This window comes from Melozone crissalis, unplaced genomic scaffold (assembly GCF_028551555.1).
Source record: "Melozone crissalis strain CALT ecotype California unplaced genomic scaffold, PUWL_Pcris_2 ptg000018l_1, whole genome shotgun sequence".
Classification (NCBI taxonomy): Eukaryota; Metazoa; Chordata; class Aves; order Passeriformes; family Passerellidae; genus Melozone; species Melozone crissalis.
Genome location: NW_026535796.1, coordinates 21,439,102 through 21,462,678, shown reverse-complemented (window position 1 = coordinate 21,462,678; position 23,577 = coordinate 21,439,102). Strand labels below are relative to the sequence as shown.

The 23,577-nt window shown below is 38.6% G+C and overlaps 1 protein-coding gene across 4 annotated transcripts; it reads left to right on the top strand.

The window, feature by feature from the left end:
* The first annotated feature begins 300 nt into the window (after positions 1 to 300).
* Positions 301 to 22,992, top strand: PSEN1 (presenilin 1). Of its 4 annotated transcripts, XM_054275827.1 has the most exons (12): positions 301 to 365; positions 2,930 to 3,073; positions 4,790 to 4,828; positions 7,657 to 7,913; positions 9,178 to 9,319; positions 12,983 to 13,050; positions 14,662 to 14,882; positions 16,702 to 16,800; positions 18,082 to 18,165; positions 18,974 to 19,147; positions 21,134 to 21,252; positions 21,559 to 22,992. In XM_054275827.1, the coding sequence occupies exons 2-12, from the start codon at positions 2,990 to 2,992 to the stop codon at positions 21,712 to 21,714; spliced, it is 1,443 nt and encodes a 480-aa protein (XP_054131802.1). In that variant the 5' UTR covers positions 301 to 365; positions 2,930 to 2,989; the 3' UTR covers positions 21,715 to 22,992. The 4 variants fall into 4 exon arrangements, with proteins under 4 accessions (XP_054131802.1, XP_054131801.1, XP_054131799.1 ...); XM_054275826.1 differs by lacking the exon at positions 4,790 to 4,828 and having other exon boundaries at positions 18,980 to 19,147; XM_054275824.1 differs by lacking the exon at positions 4,790 to 4,828.
* The last annotated feature ends 585 nt before the right edge of the window (positions 22,993 to 23,577 follow it).

Here is a 23,577-nt window from a genome sequence, read left to right as displayed (position 1 = left end):
GGTTAAAAATGTCAAGCTGCATTTCCTTAGCACGCTTCCTCGCGGCTGGACTCAGCGAGTGCTCACTCTGCTGTCCAGCCAGCCTCTCCCAATCGCTGCCTGTCCTCAGTTCCCACCGCGTGTCTTGGTTCCCGGCCCTCGCTGACGGAAAGCTCTCACTCAGCGTGTTCTTTGCGAGGCGCTGCACCGTGCGCCCTGCGCACCGGCCTTGCCGGGGCCGGTGCGGCGGGGCCCCGGCCAGGGCGGCTCCTCAGCGCCCGTCGGAAGTGAGGTGGCGGCAGGGCGGGGCGCGGGCCGGAAGCGAGCGGGCCGGCTGCGGGCGGCGAGGAGCCGGTGGCGGAGTGCGGGGCAGGGCTGCCGTGCAGGTCCGTCTGTCGGCGGGGGCCGGCGCAGCCCCGGCGGGGCGAGGGAGGGCGCGGCGCTCAGCGGGCCGGGCGGCGCTGGGGGGCCGGCGCGCTGCGCCACCGGGGACGGGCCGGGCCCGCTGTTCGGCGAGCCCTGCGGCACACGCCCACGGGCCGGGGAGGGTCCCTGCCGCTCTCCTGCTGCCCAGAGCGCCGGGCTTGGGCCGCTGCTGACACCGAGCGGGGTCGGGCCGGGGCCTGACCGCACCCTCAGCGCCGCGGAGGCCTCCCCGGGGCTGGGACCGCTGTGCCTCGGCTACGGCGGGGCTGCTCCGGCCCGAGGCAGGGCTGAGGACGGGGGTGGCGGGGGTGCCCCCAGAGCGGTGGCAGCTGCTTCTTGCTGCTCACTTCAAGGGGAAAGCACGGGTTAACCGCGCCGCGTTTGTCTGATCGATACTTGCTTTGCTTTCTCTTCTGCGAGTAGCTTACTTGGCGTGTCACCTCTGTTTATTAGGCTAAATGTAAGCGCATGACAGCGACAGTTGTAACTCCTGTTGTTCTGACCTAGGAAAGCCAAAGGAAGCAAGGAAGAACTTTTTTAGACAGGCTATTTTAACATTAACAGCTTCATTAGGAAAAAAAATATGTCTTGGTGAGTCCCTTTTCAGGTAAAACAAGCAAAGTTTTAGTTTGTGTCTGTATATACACAGTTCATTTATAAATTTCATTCATTCATAGTTACATTTCAAATTAAAATTTCATTTATTTAGGAATATAAAATAAAGTTGTTTGGGAAGATGTCCTGAATCTATTTTCAAAACAAACTGTTTTAACAAACTATCAATTTTGAGGTCTGTCATTCAAACTTTGGTGAAGCTCTTCCATCAGTTACGCTTCCCTGTCTTCTGATTCTCTCAGCTTATCAGTAGCTGAGGGTTTTTTGTTTGGTGGATTTGTACTGGCTTTCTTTACCAGTCTATAAGCAGGATTTTGTGGTTGGTGTTTCGTTTTGGTTTTCTCTCCACTCATTTAATTAGAATTTTAACATGCTGCTGTGTGAAAAATCTCATTCTGATAGTCCACATCTGGTTGAAAATTTTCAATTTTTTTCATTGTGGTTGCCCTGTCACTGAGAAATACTACCAGTAGCAGCCTTAAAACTACATTGTTTTTATTCTGTAGCCCAACCAAAGAATTAGAGTAAAATTTTAAAAATAGGAGCAGTGTAATTAATACTTATTTTCATCATCTGATCTTACATTTAAATTACATTATAAATTAGATGTGCCCTATTTTTAATGGCAAATATGGAAGGGAGCTATTCTAGTGAATACTACATTTACTTTCTTTTTCCAGCAGGTTGCATGCTCCCAGTAGACTTGTTAAATTGGTGTGGCTTCCTATTGGCTCTTCACTAAGTTAGCTGCCAAAGTTAGTAAGCACTGTGCCCTGGTCTTGTTAGGTACATATTTATTTGTAAATAGAGAAACAGCTTCTGTTCTGTTTATGAAAATAGGCTTAGCTCTCTCTTTAAGTACGATACTGTCTTGCAGCACTTGTATCTTGTTGCTGCCAAAAGTGAGAGGCTTTCTTTTGTGATGTCCTCTGTTGTAAGAATTTTTCAAGATCTCTCAATGCATTAACTGATTATACTAAAGCAGCAGAAAAATATTTTTGGGGGTTTTTTTCCTGGATTTGTTTTCTTCCATTTTAGTGAATAAAATTACTGTAAAGAGTTCTGGTGAGTGCTGGAATTCACACAAGGGAGGAGCCACTTGGGATGGACTGGCACTCCACCCTTGAGGTGTATTCATTATTTATTTTTTATGTGACCAAGCCTGTGATTTATCTAGGCCAGCTCATTTTCTCTTAAAATCATTGGGCTTTTTCCTGAAATTTATTTAGGTTGGTAAAACTTCCTCTTTCCCCTATATTGCTGTAGCTGCTTTTGTTATGGAACATATAGTTCACATAGGACAATTTTCTCATCTGAATTTCTCCAGGAAGACCATATAAAGCTGTTATATACATGTGGCGTGTAGATGTAGCTGGTACATAAAGGGAACTGAATGCATGTTAGTTCTTGAGGCTCAGCTGAAATACTGTCTTGTGTAGCACCAGGTCACTTTTGTAGCATCACAGTGTTAAGGAAATGTCTAGATTTTAGATAGTCAACTGTAACTCAGTCATCCTTGAAAATTGCTGTTAAATTTATCAGCAATCCAAAACAGAACAACTTGGAGCAATTGTGCTCTGCTGAGATAAAACATGGAAGTTGTGCCCTGAGCAAGTATGCAATGCTTCTCATTTATTGCACAAGAAGGAATGAAGAACTGTTTAAATTATTAGTTTGTTGCTGACAGATTTCTGTAGCTGATGAACTAATTTGATAACACTTAGAGGCCCTTATTTTTGTGCTGGAAAATCCCTATTATGACCTTAGTAGATGTGATAGTTTGGTATCGTGGTTAAATACAGAATGGTTGTCTTTGTTATATGTGAACTCCAGAAACTGGAGTAGGAAGGGAAGGGAAAACCTGTTCGTGTTAAGAACAAAGGTTTTTTACACATCTCTTTCCTTTCAGCATCTCAAGAAGAAAGGTCAGTTTTGTGTGGAAATAAGCGATTGCCAGAGGACTGTCCCAATGACAGAGCTGTCTGCACATTTACCCCAGTTTCAGCATGGGCAGCTGACAGAAAACTTCCCTGATACCCACCTCAGCAACACCGTATGTAACAAACAATTTTAGTACCTGCTAGCAGTTAAATGGGGATGAATAAATAGTTTGTTGGGGTACATTTTATCTTTCTGAACTGTTGTGGTGATAAGCAGTGCCAAAAGAAATATGGTGCAAAATATCTGATGTTCTAAACTCATTTTTATGTACAAATAAGACCTCCCCCCGTTTAAAGTGGTGTTGGAGTGACCAAGCTATCAAGGGGAAAAAAAAAAGGGTCAGACACTCTGGTATCAAACACTGACATTTACAGTATTTAGTGAGCTCTCATGATCTGTCTGGCTGTGGTCTGCTTGATTCACAGGTTTCTCAGTCACAGAGTTAATTTTAGTCTAGGTAGAGCTTGAAGCCTGGGTTTTGTTACTGCTGTTGCTGGAGGACTGTTCCTATGCAGGAAGAACAGCTCTGTCTTGTCTTACTTGTGAATAATTTTGAAGGTGCTCTCCTGGTTCTTGAGGTTTTGGGGGAGGAGGAACTCAAAACCTGAAGTTTTATATGATTGGTTTGAAAGACCTAAGTTCATACTTGTTGCTAAAACTATACCATTGTACCATATGTATTTTGGAAAAATCAGGTTTAGATGATCTACTTGGGTGTGGTGCTCAGGTTCTAAGACTTGTTACACTGTTCCTTGTTCCTGCTATAGCTCTTGAATATCAGGTTTCCTTGTGGCACAGAAATGCTTTTGTGAAGCTGGGCCACTTGTAATTGTGTCTATAGCAATAATTCAAGAGAATGTTCTGATTCCTGCTTCGAGTCTTCTGTACAATCAGCAGTTTAAATAGAATTTTGAAAAATGCTCAGATAAGCATCATGCTTATCAGATATAAAAATATAAAACATTTGAAAAATTAGAAAAGTGGGAGCTTTCCTACTGCATCCCTTCTCCTTTTACTTCAGAGGAAATGGAAAAGGTTTCTTTTCCTCTTGGACAGGTGAAAGATTAATTGTTATTGAAAACTTCTGCCAGATTAAAAAGGCAGAGCTCAGTAGCAAGCTGTGAGCTCACCATCCTTACAGATAACTTGGTGGTGCTCCTTACCAGCGAAGGGTTCTATGTTGTTCTCACTAACACACTGTACTGATGAATAACTGCCACTTGTGCCTTTCCTTTCCATGTTTAAGTAACTGTAGTTTTGATACTAAGTTATAATGGTGTTTCTCCCCTTGACACATCTACTTTTTTTTTGTACACACCTACAAAAGTCCTTTCCTGCTTAAGTATATTAGCTTCTGTGGCTAACAAGTCAGCGTGTGAAATCCCAAAGTGCTATAATTTGCCATCTCTTCTTCTAGTCACACACTAAGAGTTCAACCCAGTGTTCAATATCGCCACTGCATAATGACCTTTTAACATCAGTGGTGTATGTGAGAACTGATGAAGTCCATGCCCACTCTCAGGCATGGTGGTCTGCTCCTGATGGATAAATCTGGATTTAATAGCTAAAAACTTCTTATCAAATGTGCTGTGTTTTTATCTCTTGGTTCAGGGGCATTGGTCTGGGTTTGCTATTAACTATTTTCCTGATAGGGAAAGAAACCACTATCATTTGATATTGATATTGTTTATTCGCCTGAAAGCGTAGTTCATAACTTACATTTGCTTACGGTGTTACAACAGGTGTTACTGACTTTTTAGCTTCAGAGTTTTCACTTTTAACTATGTCTGAGGAAAGTGAAGAGTCTGTTCCTTTGCTTCCACTTCAGCAAGAGTCCATGGCCTCTGCTCTGTTTAATACTGATCAGGTAGGATATAAGTGCACTTTGTTCTTTTAAGCAGTGGGGCACACGCATGTAACATTTAGCTACACTTTAGTAGCCTGAAAGGACAGCTTATTTTCTATCTTTAAGTGCAAATGAGAGAATAACTTTTGTAACTCTTGATGCTGATCTGGTTTTCATGCACTGTGTTTTAGTATGTAAAGGCCTTTTTTGATTACATCTTTGTTCCTAAGTAGTGAAGGGAGTAAAATGATACATATTGGTCTAATTTCTTCCATTTTTCTATTTGTTTGATATAACAGGTTTTTGTAGTGGTGTGCTTAGTTGATCAGGCTTTTCCTTTGGATGTTTTTGTGTTTACTCTGTGAAGCTGTAGCTTTTTAACTTATCTCAATATATTTCTGTTCCAGAGATGGGGTAAGTGCTCCCTCATGCAAGACTGTTATTACAGCAGAGAAAAAGCTACACATTCGGCAAGTGTGCAGAAACCTAAGAGCTCGGTCTGCTCTGCTTGTGCAGAGTTCCAAGGCTCTGTTCATCTCCAGTGTATTGTTACTTATGATCATCTTAGGCAATTTAGATGGTTACACTTATTGTTGTCTTGCTGTAAACTCAGAGAAATGGAGTATTTTACTATCAAAGTGAAAAATGTTACATTTCTACTATAATCTGTACAGAAATAGGTTTAGTTGTAGCCAGCATTTCAGATTAATTATACATGACCTCTTTATTTGCATTCTCCCTTATTCCCATTTCTATCTGATTTTCACCAATTGTATGTGAGGACTTCATGCAAAATGCCAAGTGATTTATAATAAATTTTTCATTCAGTAAGAAATAATTTTGATCCCAGCATCTTTTTCAGTGCATATTTCAAATTAATGATACTAAATTCAAACTGAGGTTAAAACTGTGACTCTAAAAACCTGGTTGTGTCCTAGTTCTAATTGTTAAATTCAAACAATTTTAGTTCGGGGTTTTTTCTCCTCTTACATTCCAGTTCCTTATTGAAAAGTGAAACAGATTTTCTTAGAGGACAGATCTTGAAACCCTGCTGAGCTTGATCCTGAGGAACCACAAAAAAAAAGAAGGAATAGGCAGAGCATTTGGTGCATATTATTACTTTGTACTGCTTTGTAAAAGCAAATTTTTCGTAAGTTGGGCAAGTTGTAAAGCTTCAACCAGGGTTTTAGCAGTGTCAGTATTTACAGTTCGAAGTCCAGGGACTTGTGCTCCTTAATTACTTAAGTGCTTTTAAAAACCCCACTAGGAGTTTCTGAGTGTACTTACCGTCTTCTCTTTTCTGAGGGTGGGGCTGGGAAAATTCTGTAGAGAGAATCTCTAAAATTATTATTGATTTATCGAAAAACTGCAGTGAATTAATGAGACACAAGTCAGTAGTTATGTTTAGAAATGCTACTGAGGTCAGGTAATTAGACTTCAACATTGCACATTTAAGGAAAAAACTACCTGAGTAGGAATACTTAAGGAAAAAATCATTAGGTTATTTTCAGTGTCCTGTCTTATGTCCAGATCAATTTTAAGAAAACTGAATGATACTTCAAAGGTATTGCAAAAGGTATCATCCTTCAGTTTATTGTACATTTTAATCTAATGCTGTTTTGGTGCACTTAGTCAAACAGAACTGTTCTGCAGGAAGTAATTTAGAAGCAATGAGATTAATTTTGTAAGGAATCAAAAATTTTTTTCCTCCTATATTAAACCTCTTGAATGTGAACAGTACAGCACTGATTTTGGACATGGTAATGCACTAAAAAAATGAGTGGTCTGTATCAACTGTCACATTTTAGTGCTTGTTTAGAGTGTCTGGTAATGATTTTATTTCTTTGTAGTCCAGAAAAGATAAAGCATAGATCACGCTCCTGTTGTGCTCTCTGTCTGTGCACACAACATAGAAAAGGTGAATGCCCCCTGCTTATGGTGCTTCTTGAAGAGGGTGCAAAAGATTTGTGATACCAGGAGCTTGGAGTGCAGGCCTGATCACTTGCTAATAGGTGATGTTCCCAGTTTGTGCTTTTGCTTCCTTTGGAAGTTCACCGCTCTCTTGGTGTTTGAATTATATGCTTGATGTTTCATGTGTTACACCCTTCATGTTTCAGTAGGAAGGACAGGAAGCTCTTTCATACTTGTGATAAGAGTGATGGAATTTCTTCAATATTAGTGAAAGGATGTGGCAGTAGTTTCCTTGGGAAAGAAGAAAATCTGCATGCTTAACTTTTCATGCTGAAACTTTGGGATCAAATAGAAGTCTAAAGACTGAAAATAACCTGAGTTTAATCATCATTTCTGTATTATTTTTACTAAAAACATGAGAATACCATACCTCATGAAAACCCATTTTAATATATATTTTACTTGAGTATACTCTAGTGGAAGTAACACAGTAAAGGAAGGAGGCATTTTCTTGGGATTTTCATGGAGTGGGAATCCTAAATGTTTGGCATTATTTTTAAGGGTCAATACAGCTTATTCTTGTCAAGTTACAGGCATTTTACTGTCATGCATCCTTTTACCAACTGTAGTTTGAATCAAGGGAAAGAGATTCCTTTATTAATCTTTTGAAATTCGGTTTGAAGGAAAGACTCTTAGATGCCACCTGCCTACTTTTGACTGTTGATGTTTTTAATGTAAATGTTTCTAACATGACCCTGTGCTCCCATTCTTTTAATAACTCTGATGCAGTTAATTACTACTGTTTAAATCCCTGTTGTAGCAAGTGTTCTTGGCAGTAAATATTATCTTACATGTTTCCTCCTCAGGGTCATCTTTAGCTTAACGTACAAGCTCATGATAGTAGAGAGTTGCTGAGGACAGTGGTTTTTGTGTTGCAGAATGACAGCAGTGAAAGACGTCGCCATGATAATAGTGAGCGCAGAAGAAATGACAATGCCGAGTCTGAGACCAATGGGCAGCCACAAAACAACATTCAGCGCGTGGTGGAGCAAGATGAAGAAGAAGATGAAGAGCTAACACTGAAATATGGGGCAAAACATGTGATTATGCTGTTTGTGCCTGTCACGCTTTGCATGGTGGTTGTTGTTGCAACTATCAAGTCTGTCAGCTTTTATACACGCAAGGATGGACAGCTGTATGTATCAGTATTTTCCCCTATCTTTTTAGTGCACTTAGATAATTTTCTTCAAACTTCCATTTCTTTTGGGGTCTGATTCAAGCAGTGAACTTCCTCTTGCCACCATTTTCCCTTCTCCAAAGATAGTTTTGTTTTATTCCTTCCAGGAGCCAGACTCTTGTCTTTGTGGTAATGTTGACATTTGTTGTTTGTCTGGTGAGCAGTGGGGATATCTTGGTTGTTACTGCTTGATTCAAATCCTCGTCCTCATTTTAATACTTTATCATGCCGTGTGGTATTTGTAAAATAAACACCATCTTGAGCCAAAGCCATTTCCCTTGTACTATGCTAGAATACAAGAGTTTTGGAAAAAGAACAAAACTAGTATTGTAAATGAAGTAGCCTATATGCCATGTTCTGGTTTGCCCATGGTGTTTGATAAAGAAATTAAAATACAAGGGGAGTATAACTTCAGGCGGTTCATTTCTGGTAAAGTTATAGAAACTTTCCTGGCAGATGTTTCTGTAGAAGTTTTTTGGATTTTGGTAAAATATTAATGTTGGCAAAAAAAAAACAATTCCAGTGAAAGCTAATTTGAGAGAAAGGGAGCAAAGGAAGACTACTGAGCCTGTCAGAAACTGCAGCAAGTCATAGAATCACAGAATGTTAAAGAGTTAAAATAGACCTTAAAGATCAGTTCCACTGTGAGACAAAATGATTCAGAGTGTGTTTGGCTTTGAAATGTTTGTATAATATAAGTATGTCATAATTTTTTTTACGATTAGAAAAAAAAATTTTCTCTCTGTCTCTCCTTCCCACCCCACAATGAAGTAGTTGCCCCAGGAGATTGTATTTCTTTACAAAAGAGTGAGTTGAGCCCATACGTTGTGTTGTTGAAATCACAAGGGGAGCCTTTCATGGTGAATCCGTAGGTGAAATTCCAACTGCACGGGTCAGCACATGAGTGGTACAATGGGAGAGTGGCAAGAGACACGCAGCATGGGAGTAGCCATATCAAACTGTGGGCAGCTGTGGGCTTTATCTGCTTTACAAAGCAGAAAGCAGTAGTAATCTAAGAATGTAGGAGAGGCAGGTCTTCTAAGGAATTCAAGTTTGCCTAATATGATAATATGCCACCTTTCAAGGTTTGCCTTAGTAGAAAATAGACGTGCTTTAACAGCTCTGAATTGAAAGATTACTGCAATTTTGTTGGATGTTGGCCTCACATACCCAAAACATTGGTGCATTCAGTGTCATTTCAGTTGACTTTTTGTTTTTGTAGCATCTACACTCCTTTCACAGAAGAGACAGAGACAGTAGGACAGAGAGCCCTGAATTCTATTCTTAACGCAGCCATCATGATCAGCGTTATCATTGTCATGACCATCCTCCTGGTTGTGCTTTACAAATACAGGTGCTACAAGGTAAGTAGTTGTGCTAGTTTGATTTATTAGTACAGATTATTTAGAGAATGGAACAAAATGAAGGCTTATGAAGGAGGAATGAGTGAAAGTAGCAGAACTGGTGATGTAATTCACCATTTCAATTTTGTGGCTTCTGTTCTTTTGGCACAAAGCAGGGCAAAGGCCCAGTGCTATCACTGCCATCTGTTCTGTCAGTTAGAAATGCATTGCTTCTATTCTTTTGAAATTTTCATGCACTGAAATCTTGCTGTGGTCAAGAAATACAAAGGACAGAGTTGGCCCTATTTTGTGGGCCCCCTCTCCCTCCATGTCCCCGATACAGACGTCTCCCATCAGTGTGTGTGGCTGCACACACCAAGCAGTATTTGTGTGGCAAACACAGAGACTCTAAGGCTCTTTGTGAAAGGCTTCAATCTTGTAATGACATCATCTAGGCAAGCCCAGGCTTAGCATAATTAATTGCAGTGCCACCTGCACGGGAGGAGTTGTCCATGAAAATTCCTGGTTTGTTTTGGTCTTAATGATTCATTTGACAAGGCGTAGCCTAATAAAGCTTCTCAGTATGCAGCCAGGATCTTGAATCAGCTGTAAAACACATAGTGGGATTCAAAGGTTTGCTTCATTTCATTTTGTTTTTGAGATGAAACAGTGGTTTTGGTCTTCATGTCTGTGAGTGAAACCCCTTTACAAATTATCTGTGGAATGGCAGGGGAAGTTATTTTTGCCTGATTCTGTATACATTGTGGAATACGTTTTTTGATGTATGGACCTTCACTTTTATCATAGTGTGGTGTTACATCTGAACTGACAAAGTGTTCTTGTTAACCTGGCAATTCTCTTCATTCTAATGAAGTCAGCTACTGTGCTTTACCTAGGTTCCTTAGTAGCCACTTGGTTCTCCTCAGGTGCTGAAGGCAGCAACTAGTTTTTACTAAGCTTTTCGCATTTCTGGTTTCCTTCTTAACCTTTTAAAGCACAGCACATTTTCTTTACAAAAATAATTGTTCTACTAAAAATTAGAATTATTACATACCATAAATTTCCTGTGGTTCTATTTTATGCTAATTACACTAAATGACTAACTTATTTTTAAATTTCCTGTCAGAGTATTTCTATGCTTCTATATCAGAATGCTGTGAAATGTAGTTATCTGCAATAAAGTTCTATTTTACATGCAGTTCTGTATGTAGATTGTAGTCCAGATTATGAGGAATGGAATTTATAATGAATGAATCTTAGGTCTTCATCTGGTAGTGATAATTTGCTTATCCTCACAAGATTTTTTCTGAAAACTCTTTTGAAGAAAGGAAATACTACTTCAGCTTCACTGTTGTTAGTTTACTGTGGTTGTCTTGTACATGATATGTTAAGCATGATCCTGATTCTAGCTCCTCAATCTAACTGGAAGCAACATCTTTGAAGGGGATTGTATTTGATTAGCTTTTTCTTTTTAATTTATTATTATCTGCATTCTTCATTGTTTCACTCTGCCTAACCAAAGTCTGACTGCTGTAGCTCATTTTAACACTCTGCATCCTGCAGCTCATCCTTAATTTTTATTCAAGTTTTAGTAGGTAAAGCCAAATTTATACCATCAATCAATTAGCATCAAAGTTGTTGTTAAATAAAGAATGAAAATTCTTTAATGAGAAGGCAAAAGCCTGTTGTGGTACCCTGCTAGGAAAACAGCAAGCAAAACTTACAAGAAGTACTCTGGAAATGTCACTTGTAAGAAAAGAGACCCGTGATTTGGAAAATGCTGTAGTAAATGAGATACGTACTGAGAATAAAGCAAACATCTGTGTGTTAAATGCCAACTTAATCAGCTCTTGAATCTACCTCCTGTACTTCTGTTGACAGTAGTTATGCAAGGTGTGTGTAGAAGTTTGCTGGACTATGGCCTTGGTGTGTGACACTGTCAGCATTCACAATTTTTTTAGGATGAAACACTACTGTTCACTTTATTTTCTCACATGATAGAAGTTTAAGAGCTTATATTACAAATACAAAGACTTCAGAGAGAAGTCATGAGAGAGCTTTCTCTGCTGTTCTCTTAAAGTAGTTTCAACTAATTTTACAGACGAATAAAATGACTCTTGTTAAGTCCTTGCTTAGTAGCTTTACGAGTTGTGGAAAAATTTGGCTCTGCTTGAATCAATATATACTGATACTCACCTTTGGAAGGTTCTTTCTCCCACTTGCTGTGAGTGGTCAGAGTTTAAATACTGAGACAGATACTTTGGCAGTTTTCCTGCAGCATCTTTACAGGCACTGTGCTTATTGCATGTGGGAATTTCTTATGTCTTTTTGAGAACATACTAGCAAAAGCCAGTCTGTTAGATTAGGAAGTTAAATGACAGGTTTTGTTAGGTTGAAAGTTAAATCTGAACATCTTCTGAGAAGCAGTGTAAAGGAGGAGAGTGAATGTTTCAAAAATGGCCAAAAATTTTAAAAATGCATATGAAAAATGTATCATTAGACTCAATGTACTAAATTTCTAGCTGTAAGGGCTGGATTCTTGATTTGTCAGAAAGTCCTGGTTGCATCACATAAGTGTGATTCCTTTAGTTTTTGTACATATGCATTTTACTTTTAAGCTAATTTTTGCTAAATATTTTAAGAACATCAGATGTGTTCTACTGCACATCTTTAAGAAGAGGACAAAGAGATAACACATTTTTTTAACAGCTTCTGAATACTTTAATCTGGTGTACATATATAGCAAATTTAGCCAGGTAATTTTCCACTGATTGTATCTGTTGTAAGCAGGATTCCTTATGTAGCTTTGATTTCTAGATTATTGCTTCTGATGGGTTGTCTACATTTAATACTGGGTGAGGTTTTATAAAAGAGATTCTGTGCTGGGACTTTGACAAATATGTCTTCATTTTCAGTTAAGAGATACTAAGACATTACTGGAGTTAAAGGGGTCTTCAGTCGTGGTTTTTTCACTTTGCACAATAAATACCAGAAGAATGCACTTGCTGTTAGTGCAAAGTTTAAGTGCCTGTCGTTTCCAGGTTGAAATCTTTGAGTGGCCTTGCAGAGTACATCACTGAACTGTTCTTTATTGAATTGTTGGGCATGTAAGTCTGCTCTCATGTCAAAATTAGGGATTGTGTCTGTAGATGACTGATAAAGATTATCAAAATTCTTATATAGTCATTCATCAGTGACATTTCAGCAGATAAGTACTGAAGGTTTTTCTGGGTTCCAGCATTTAATTCTATAACTGCATTCTGAAAACTATTTGAAATCAGAGCAGCACAAAAATGAATCATGTTTTCCATCTGTGTTCATGCTGGATGATTCTGCCATGTTATAATGCCACTGGTATCAAAATGGTCTAAAAATACACAAACAGTAGTTTTCAATAGAGCTGAAGAACATCTACTGAAAGTTCACAAAGCACTTAAAATTCATAAGTGTAAAGTGAAATACACCAATGTGCATAGACTAAACATTAATGTAGCACCAACCAAAGAGGGAGATATCTTAAATAATTTTCTTGCTTTAAATAATAAACATGAACCAAAGAGGAAGATCTCTTAAATAATTTTCTTGCTTTAAACAAAAGGAAAAATAACCTTAAAAGTCTTTTAATATATGCTAAGTTTAAAATAACAAGCCTGAAAACATCTGCATTGATATCTTCTTCTCCAGGTGATCCATGGTTGGCTTATAATTTCTTCACTTTTGCTGCTTTTCTTTTTCTCATTCATCTACCTGGGGTAAGTGAACTATACCATTAATATGCTATTTTTTCATGTATCACTTTATGTATGTATTTATTTTAGAACTAGGCCTTGAATCTTAAGAGGAATGATAGTGAGTAAGCTATTGCAATAAAATTTTTAGTTTTGTATAGTCTGATAGAGTACACATAGAAGAAAGAGTGATTCATAGGTTTATAATGCATCTGATTAGGTACAGATGGTGTGTGTGTCCTTAGGATGCATCACCAGAATAAGCACATCTTGCTTATCAGAATAAGCATATCTTGGGAGGAGCTTATTCTGCTGACATGTCTTCTGATAACCTAATTTTTCATTGACATATGACTCAAGGGCAGTTGTTTACATCATGGCTTTGTTAGCTGTATATCCAAAGGCTGTTTGCATGGAAGTGGTAGAGTCAGCTGAAAAGAATCTACTGTCTCACCAAAATATATTCAGTGCTTTTCTTCTCAAATTTGGAAGCATGCTCTTGTCCGGACATCGAGAAAATTTGGCCAAAATACTCAGTATTGTCTGAAATGAGCAGCCTCCTCAGGGTTTGTAATTAGAGTTATGTCATGAAATTATTATACTCTATATATCTTTATGCCACTTGATGACAAACACTTCTCTTTGAAGAAGCTTATTTCATTTGGTCTCTGGAAGGAGAACGTGGTCTTCCCTTCAGTCACTGATTTTTGCTAAAAGTGATCTGTGATGCCTTTTGTGGTCAGTAGTTTCTCTAACCCTAACAATGGCTTTTGAAATACAAGGCAATTCCTTCATCTGCCCCTGCTGCCTTACAGCAGTGCTGGCTTCTTTTTCCCAGAGGTTCAGAGAGTGAGGGACCAGTTGTGTAGACCAGTTGTGCATGATGACAGTAAGGGACATCCTGTTAACACTGTACATCTCGAAGGTCAGCTGACAGCTGCAGACAGCAAGTTTGCTGGAGGAAAGTATTAGCAAATTATAGGGTTCTTAGGGTTCTTGATGAGTTGGTAACAGCAGATTCTGCAAAAAGCCTTCACAGCCATTTCTTCCCTGAGTCAGCGGAAATCACCTGTCACTTGGTGATGGCATTGTCTATTTTGGTTTTACTTATTGAGGTTCCTAATTAGTTTATAGTATTTGGTGTGACAGGGACATGGTTCATCCAAAAATAAAGCTTTTTGCTTCAGTGTTTATGGGGAATAATAGAGTAAACATGTACCTTTAAAGTTATCAAAGCGTTCTACAGGCAGCATATTAGTAGAGATCTTTGCCTGCCTTTAAAGGTCCATTATAACCTCACAAGTTCTGATTATTCCGATTTTTAAAACTTATGAGCATAATCAAAATGACTGATTTTGCAGTAATGTCCTTTCCTGTCAGCTTCTGCTTTGATTGAGAAGGAAATAGAACCTTAACGAAATTTTTTGAAAAAGCAAAAGAGTAGGTGTGAAGCAAGTACTGGCAAAATGTATCCTATTGTGAAGAATAGTTAAGTATTAATTGGAGAAAGAATTTTACATTTATGCCACTATATTGAATATGAAATTTTTTAAAAGGTATTCTGAAGTTTGCATCTGTGATTTGTTTCCATTGTTTCATGCAAATGCCATCTATATTATTTTCCTTTTTTTTTAGAGAGGTTTTTAAGACATATAATGTTGCCATGGACTACATTACAGTGGCACTCATGATCTGGAACTTCGGTGTTGTGGGAATGATTTGCATCCATTGGAAGGGTCCCCTTCGGCTCCAGCAGGCATATCTCATTATGATCAGCGCTCTCATGGCCTTGGTGTTCATTAAGTACCTTCCTGAATGGACTGCATGGCTTATCCTGGCCGTCATTTCAGTGTATGGTAAGTTTGGGAGCAAGGCACAGTTGTAGATCCTGTGGTGGGAATTTCTTTTATTCCCTGACTTTTCCAATTACCTGACTAGACCTTAAAAAAAAGTGTGTGTGTGTGTGTATCATCCAAAGCAGCAGATAAGGTGATTACAGACTTAATAAATAAGATCATGGTCCTAAACTGAGATCAGTTCTCTGCAGCTGGGCTCTGTATTACTGTATGATCCCATGTTCTCTCATGTTTCCTGGACTCTCTAGATTCTTTGAGGAGGAGAGCTGAAGTAATTCAAGAAAGAAGGAATTGAGAGAGACCCATTTTGGTGTTTTTTATGAAAGTGGAGAGCTTTCAGCTTCTCATTTTCCCCAAGAATCTTTGGAATCCCTTGTACATTCAGAATTTAGGAGCTTGTTGTTTCTGTACAGTCCCATGCAAGTATAGATTTGCCCAACCTATGAATTGCTCAAATTTGTGAACATAGGAGCAACAACCTGATCCATACCTGATAGTATAGTGAGAAAGAAGGAAGGATTAAGAGCAGTTTGCATTGCTCAAAGTCATTTTATATTTAGAAGGATATGGTTGTGAGATCTGCTTCTTTGACTTTTGTTTTATTATTATTATTCATTGTAGTTGTTGCATACTGCTCTTTTTCAGAATGATGGCTGAGAGAGACCTAGCTGTAGTTCTTCCATAAAGCTTTAGGGGGCACTGAGCACTTGGTGAGAAGATCACTGTATCCTAAATACTGATTTAATTTCCAGGCAAGACTAAAATTCAGTTACTTAGACATAATTAAAACATTGCAGTTAAATGAAGATGTGCTCTTAATTTGAATTTTTTTGGAGGCATGTAAGTGTGCTGAGTGTGTGCTCTCATAGTCACTGATCATGATAAAGACTGAGAATCTGTCCAGATGTAAGTGCAGGGGTCGATAAGATTTGATTAGCTCAAATTCATCAGTGTACTCCTTAAGTGTCCTCTTTCTTCAGGAAGTGTGTATGCTTATGGATCACAAAGCACATTAAGAAAAACTTCCCATCGTCCCACCCCATTTCCACCCTTTCTGCAACTGGAACAAATCTGAATGCTTCAAGCATTCAGCCTTTATTGAGTGATAGCAAAACTAAATTACTCGAGATCGAGTTCCAAGACCATGATATGGTTGTTTTGGGTACAGGGGTTGTAAGTTTTCAAAGCCTGCAACCCCAGGAGTGGGGTTTTTTTCTGTACTGGAGTGGGACCAGCAGTGGTGCCAGAGCAGTTGGCTCAGGTGCAGAAGGCCTGCTCTGAGCAGCACAAAGCTCCTGACTAGTCAGCTGTTCCTTTCAGTGTCAGATTGAGTTTCAAATTAATTTAAAGACATATGGTGAGTGGACAAGTGCAAAAGGCAGTAGCAATGTTAGCTCTGTATCCCAATATGCCTGTTTCACAAGAAGTAGGCTTCCCCTGTTGTCTTAAAATTTCTTTTAGTGTTAAACATAGATTACAAAAATCTTTCCTAATAGAAGGCAAGCTTGGGTATTTCTAAGATGGTAGTTGAAGAGTAGCTTTCCTGAATTATTCACATGTCAGCATATAAACACAGGTACATTTCCAGTTGCATAATATCTTAAGTGGGGAATATAATGTTTTAAAATTTGTATGCATATTACAGTAATATGTAAAATAGGTTGCATAACTGAGAATATTAAAAAGCATTGCTGTAGGAAAATCCTTAGTCAGGGTGAATTTTGTTACTTCAAGTCTCTCCAAGTGTTACAGAAGTGTTACAGAAAAGAGACGTAACTATGTCTGCAGGGATGTCAGATCTGTTTGCTTTTTCTTTCAGATTTGATTGCTGTCCTGTGTCCTAAAGGTCCTCTTCGAATGTTAGTTGAGACAGCTCAAGAGAGAAATGAAACTCTCTTTCCAGCACTTATTTACTCCTGTAAGTACATTTTGTTATTCTTTAAACTTGAAATCACCCACTCATCTGAAGCAATCTTCTCATTTGTCTGGGTTTAATAAGATGCTTTTCAGCTGAATTCTTGATCTGTTCACTTGGGCCTTGGTTTTCGTTTCACTGTTGACTGAAAAATGTGAAACATCATCTGACTGAGACATTTCAAGACAAAAACCAGCATGTTTTGTTCCAAAAGACAAACAGGAAGAATGGGAACAGACCTTGTTTTGGATAAAGTACTATGTCCTTAGGCTGTAAATTAAACCTGTTCAAAGGGAACAATTGTTTCCAGAAAATATTTACCAGCTTTCAGTCCTTAAATAACCTGTGTCTTAGTATAAGAAATGTGAGAAATTACTAGAAGGAGGTTTGTTTGTGTGACTGTTTTCTCAATGGCTTGTCCTTTTTGGTAAATTGTTTCTCCCTGCAGTTGTGAAAAATAACCTATTGAATTAAAGTTGCTGTTGTGACCTGTGTATCAGTTAGTGCATAATTCCATTGTTTGTGAAGTTCCATGTTGCTGCTTGTAGTCACGTGGATAACAGTGAAAGAGGCTAATCAGAAGCCATTATGCTGCTGGTGCTCCAGACAGGCCTGTATTTGGAAGCAGGGAGTGTGCTGCAGACTGGCCACTGCAGGGACAAGCTTACAGTGGAGAAAGGGGAGCACTTTCTTTATCTGTCACACTTGCACAGCATCAGTAAAATGTGGCATAGCTGCCTGTTACTCTGTTTTGTGAGAGGAGCAGTTAACACTGAGAGCTTGAATTAAGAAACACCTTTTATATGTAACAACATTTGGTTACCTCCAGATTGGAGGATTGTTTGTGATGGCAAAGGCAGAGAACAATTAACGTTGATGTAGATACTGCCTCTGAATTGACAGAACTCTGTAACAGTGTTTAGAGACCTTTTTACTTGCAGATAAAAGAACTGATTAAGGAAAAAAAGTAAAGAAATTGTTGATTTTCAGAGGGAGCCTTATATGTAGAAATAATTTGTCTGGCAACAGCTGTTGCCTTTTTTTTTTTCAAAATCTAGTAGAAATAAAATTTTATTCACCAGTTTTTGTAAATGTGTTGTTGCTGGTACTGGCTGTGTTCCAGATATTATTGTACTTTAATAAGAGTAAAATTGCCTGTTGGAAAAGATAGTTGTATCCAAAAAACCATGAAAAATGAGAAATAATGGATTGATGCTATCTCAGAATTTCATACATCTGAAGATAAAATTAGCTATGCTGTTGTGATTTGCATTTCTTTGATAGCAACAATGATATGGCTTGTGAACATGGCTGAGGAAGATCCAGAAGCCCAAAGGAAGTCCAAAACCTCCACTTTTGATAAACAAGGTGAGCTTTGCTTTGACAAACCTTTGTCACTTTATTGGAATACATGTTTATGGATACTTGTCTTTCAGTTTTTTAAGAGTCCTGGGTGCTGTAGAAGAGTGAAAGTATGGAGGCCTAATTAAGAATGATGGATCTGTCAAGACTTGAGATATTGTTTACTTATTGTGCAGTGAATGTTCTTGCATTCATTTTTCTGGGTACTGGGATGTTGGTGTTGAAATGACTCAATGTAAAACCACCAGCTGAGCTCAACTGCTTGTCAAACTGGGATGATACAGTATAGTACCAACTCATTTATATTTGTGTTAGACAGAAATACGCCTAGCCCTTTTGGCTATGCAGATAGTGTTTAAAACATGGAGTTTGTTTATTTATATGTGTTACTAAAGCAGAGTGCAGTTTCTGAAGCTTTCAGTAAAGTTTTCTGTTTCACTGGAAAATTAAGCTGCCAATGTCAAGTAAAGAAGCTAATTAAATATTAGATGGTAGTTTATTCCTTAAATTGTGATCTTTGTTAGGTCACTACAGAACTTCCACTTTCATGTGGATGTACTCCTGAATACTAGGACTTGAGTACAGCATGTAGGTGCTGTGACTGCAGAGTGTATATTGACTCCTGAATGTTTAAGTAAATATTAAAATCCTAAGAGAAGAAGTCTTGTGATTGCGTGTGCTAGTGTTAGATGTTGCTAAGTATTATGGAATACTTCATTCTGTCTTGTTCTTCTGTGATCTTATATGTTGAGTGACTTTCATATTTTAGAAGGCACATTTTTGGAAGAGTCTTAAATGCCTTTCTTCCTTTGAGCTCCAGCAAGCCGGGCCCAGAATGAAGATGCTGAAGCAGATGATGGTGGCTTTAGTCAGGAATGGCAGCAACAGAGGGACAACAGAATAGGACCCATTGAATCAACACCTGAGTCACGTGCTGCTGTTCAGGCTCTACCCAGTAACTCTCAAACAAGTGATGACCCCGAAGAACGTGAGTGTGGACTGCTGTGTCTGAAAAGCTTACTAAATCTGAAGCTAGTCAGTCAGGCATCCTGAGTGCACACATGCAGGATTCTGTGAGCTATTAGCAAGCTGAAACGATGCACTTGCTCCTGATGAATACTGATGTGCCTCATAGGAATAATGGTGTTGTTTTTTGATAGTATTTCATTTTGTTGCAGGGCTCCGTAATATTGACCAAATTGCTCTTTGGTTTGATACACAGACTCAAAACTTTTGTTGCACAAGCTGTTTTCAGACCATTACATGGTCAGTTGCATTAGCCTCTGTCTTTTTCATGCAGTGTTCTGCTGTGTGTCACCTCTTTTGGATTTTAGGCCCTGCAAATGGAGTCATTAACAGGTTTTTTATGCCTCAAGATTAAACTGCTGTGATCCACTTGGTAGGAAGCAATATTTAAAACCTGATTGGAGGCTGAAATGAATGCAGAATGCAATGGGCTTGCTTAGTTTTGTCCAGCATCTTGCTAAGGTGAAATATCTTTGGAAAGTGTATGATATCAGTGCTCAGATACCTGTTTTAACAGACTCATGATTTCCACTTGGGGTTCAAGCTGCTATTAGATATGCAAAGCTCTAAATAAATTAGGGTGTGCCTGTCGTGTGATACTGCCATATTTTAGCCAGTGCAGCTGCTTCCTCTGATGATCAGGTGCTCCTCTGTTTAAAAATACAGAGACTTCCACTTTAAGAACAGTTTTAAAATTTACTTACTAAAAAAGTCCAAATTCAGTATAGTGCAAATGCTTTTTAATTTCCAGAGCTTAAAAAAATAACATTGTGATGCAAAAAGTCTAGCAAGCGGCTCTCTCAATTAATTTTTGAACTAAAACTCTCATCTGCCCAGGCTAATAATTTTCTCCTGCTTGTATTCCAGCAGTGAGTAGTAATGATCTAGTCAGACTTGTCAGCCAGCATTAATTTACTAAAGTCTGGAGCACCCAAGGCCTGTTTCAGCAGTTTAAGGGTGTTTTAGTGCTTAAGAGCTTTTCATGAATGCACTGTTCTAGGCATTTTATTGGAGCCTGTTGAAAGAGAGTAGGGTTACCTTTTTTTTTCATGCATTTACTCCCTTTTTTCCTTTCCTCTCTCCCTCCCCCCCTTCATAATTAATCAAACATCCACCCATGTTTTGATGTTCTTAGTTCCTCGTGGAGCTCCAGAGTGAGCATTGGGCTGGACTGTAGTGAGGTGGGAAAGTAATCAGTAGGCCAGGTGAAAAAAGCTGGTCACCTGATGCTGGCCCTTCTTAATTAACATCTTGGACTAAAAACTCAGAACGTGAACTGGTATTCAGGAAATCTTACAGTGCTTTTAGAAATAATTGAGTGTTGTGCTTCCAGAGTTGTTGCTAAAGTGGTAATTACTATATAAAAGAATAAGAGAGAATGAATTTTCCTGGATCTCACATCTTGGACTAAGTATCTTGAGTTTTTGCCTTTGTGATATGCTCTGTACTTGCACACAAGTGCTTTTAAGAACTACCTGCATAAGAATTCCCTAGGAAAATTGGGAAGGCAGTGGAATATTTCGCAGTTTATAGGTTTCTAACTGGCAAATAATATATCTTGTGCAAGGGATTTATTTTTCCCACTCCCTCAGCCAGTTCAAAGGAATTGTTCTTTAATATTCTGTTGAATATGACAAGACAACCAAAAGTGGATACCCCTCCACAAATAAAATTACAGATATCTGAGTTTGTATATACTGCAGTTATAGGAAAATAGAATAGGGAAAGTCTAATTAAAGGGCAAATTAATTGAGTAATGTAGTGTTTCTTAGCCATCTTGTTTCACAGGAGTTTATCACTTGATTCAGGAATGGTACTAATTCTGAAAATAAAATGTTATTTTTAGCAAGTCTTGTTAATAGTTAATGTAAATATGTATTCTTCGATAATTACTGACATGTAATATTAGTAGATTGATACTTAATGCTGCCATATGTTCACTTTGCAGGAGGAGTAAAGCTCGGTTTGGGAGACTTCATTTTCTACAGTGTCCTTGTTGGCAAAGCTTCTGCAACAGCAAGTGGGGACTGGAATACAACTTTAGCATGTTTTGTAGCCATATTAATTGTGAGTATAATGTAAAATTATAATAGGGATAGTTTCTTATGTTCATGAAGGACAAAGTTGTAACTGCTGCATTTTGTCTTTGATCTTGTTTATTGGGTGACCAAACTGAAAACTGGTGAGGACTTTAGCTGTGATTTTCATTGGCTGTACATCTGTCACTAAAGCCTTTAATTTAGGAAGACGTAAAACATAACCTGTAGCATTAATATTTATACCTATATGTATTTTATATAATTTTTTGCTTGTCAGAGTTCCCTAATTTCTTCCTATGTCTTTTGTGTTTTGTTTTTTTTTTCTTCTCCTCAGGGTTTGTGCCTTACACTTCTGCTTCTTGCCATCTTTAAGAAGGCCTTACCAGCTCTTCCAATCTCCATAACCTTTGGGCTAGTTTTTTACTTTGCGACAGATAACTTGGTGCAACCGTTCATGGACCAGCTAGCATTCCATCAATTTTATATCTAGCAGACATGATTCTGAAATGGATATTTGTAGCAAATCTGGGAGGAGGAGAAATGGTTCCCCTCAGTTCTCAAGTGAGACTGAAGTATTCCAAAGCGGAATCATTACAGCTTCCCCCGATGGTGGTTTTTGGTTTGGTTTTTTCCTGAGGCAACTGCTGCACTGGCACCATATGATTTTTCCTGTGTGAAAGTGGCTTCTTCCTGACGGCCAGTCTAAGCCAGGTGCTGTTATATCAGAGGTCATCTGATATACATATCTCTGGTAAGGACCACCTGTGTGAAAATTGCTAATGCTTCCACCAGCAATGTGATCTCTTACCACAGGCTGATTGTTTTCACAGCGCTAAGGGTGCTCAGGACTTCCTTGATGTTAACAGAGGAAGCTGACAAATCCCATGGAGCTTGTCCCTGTAACTGCTTGAAGAGAGAGAGAGCCCAATCTGGACTTTTTCAGCAGTGATGTTCTGACAGTGGAGCCCTGAGTGTGCAACAGGAAAGGACTTTGTAGCAATTTGACAAAGGGAGAAAGTACTGTCACTCTAAGAGTGCTCCATGACTTCATAGCCTCTGTGCCTGAGTGTATTTGGTTTAGTAAATCTAAAACTTTTTTTCTTTTCTCACACTGGAACTAGAGCCTCTTCTCAGTTTTAATACTTTGCATTCTCAAGCATGGAGTGCACCTTCTTACACCTGCTCCTCTTTATTTAGCTGCTTAGACTTGGACTGAATTATTTGGCAGTAGAGGATCATAAGACCCTAATTTGGATCCTCCATTCTAAAAGGTTAATAAACTACATTAAAAAGCAGTTTGGGGACTTAACTCTTTGTGCTTTTGCAAATCATTTTGCTAGAACACCATTTCAAGCCCCGTGTTTGAAAATAGTCACTAACAGCACGGACTGCATCACTGGTGGATGTTCCTTTTTGTTGACATTCTTATGAAATAAGTAGGTGTTTGCAGCAATCCCAGATGAGTTTAGCTTGCCAGATCTAGAGATCAAAGTGCTATTAGGAGCTCTTCTATTGCACCACTGAAATCCTTGGTCATCAAAAACATAGTTTAGAGTTCTGTTGACCTGGTCAATAAAAATATTGGTCACTAAGCTGTCTAACACCTCAGGCTGGCAAGGATATTTTTGTGCAGTATCTTTATTGGTGAGGATGCTTAAGTTAGGTGAGAGATTGCTTACTGTCACTAAGGAGCAAAATTCGTGACCCTCTTCACTTTAATTACCTCTCTTGTGAGGAACTGGTGATTGACAAAATGAAAGACAATTCAATATCACAATTCAATATCAGTGAAAAGAAGATAGGAGATTTTGAACTTCTTATAAGAAGAGTCTATTCAAACCTTAAAACTGCTAAACTCTGATTTCTTGTTCCTCATTTGAAAGAACTCATTTATGAATAATTGCTTGGAAATTAGATGGGTGAGATGAAGTTGATTTTGCCATAAATTCTTACTGTGTACAAGTAATGTTTTTTCTTGGGAGCCCTAGGGAGTAGATGTGCATTCTATTTTACTTGCATCTTGATACTGGAGTCCTTGCCAAGTGGAGCAACTGTCAAAATCCTAACACTAGCTCGTTTTACCTTTTTTTCCTGGGGTTTTGTTTCAGTGCCTATAGATTCATAGGACTGAAACATAAGAGATTCTCACCAACCATTGCCCTAGTAAAGAAAGACTGTGATGTATAAATCTGCTTCAAAACTAAGAAAGGCTTTCTTTGGTTGTCCTTGGTGTAATAGATGTCTTTTCCAGTATGACTTGTTACCCAGTGTTAGCATTTACATTTTCATAAAATACATTGTCTTGTCTCATCTAAAGTACTTTCATTCATCTCATTTGTGTGCTGATTCATTG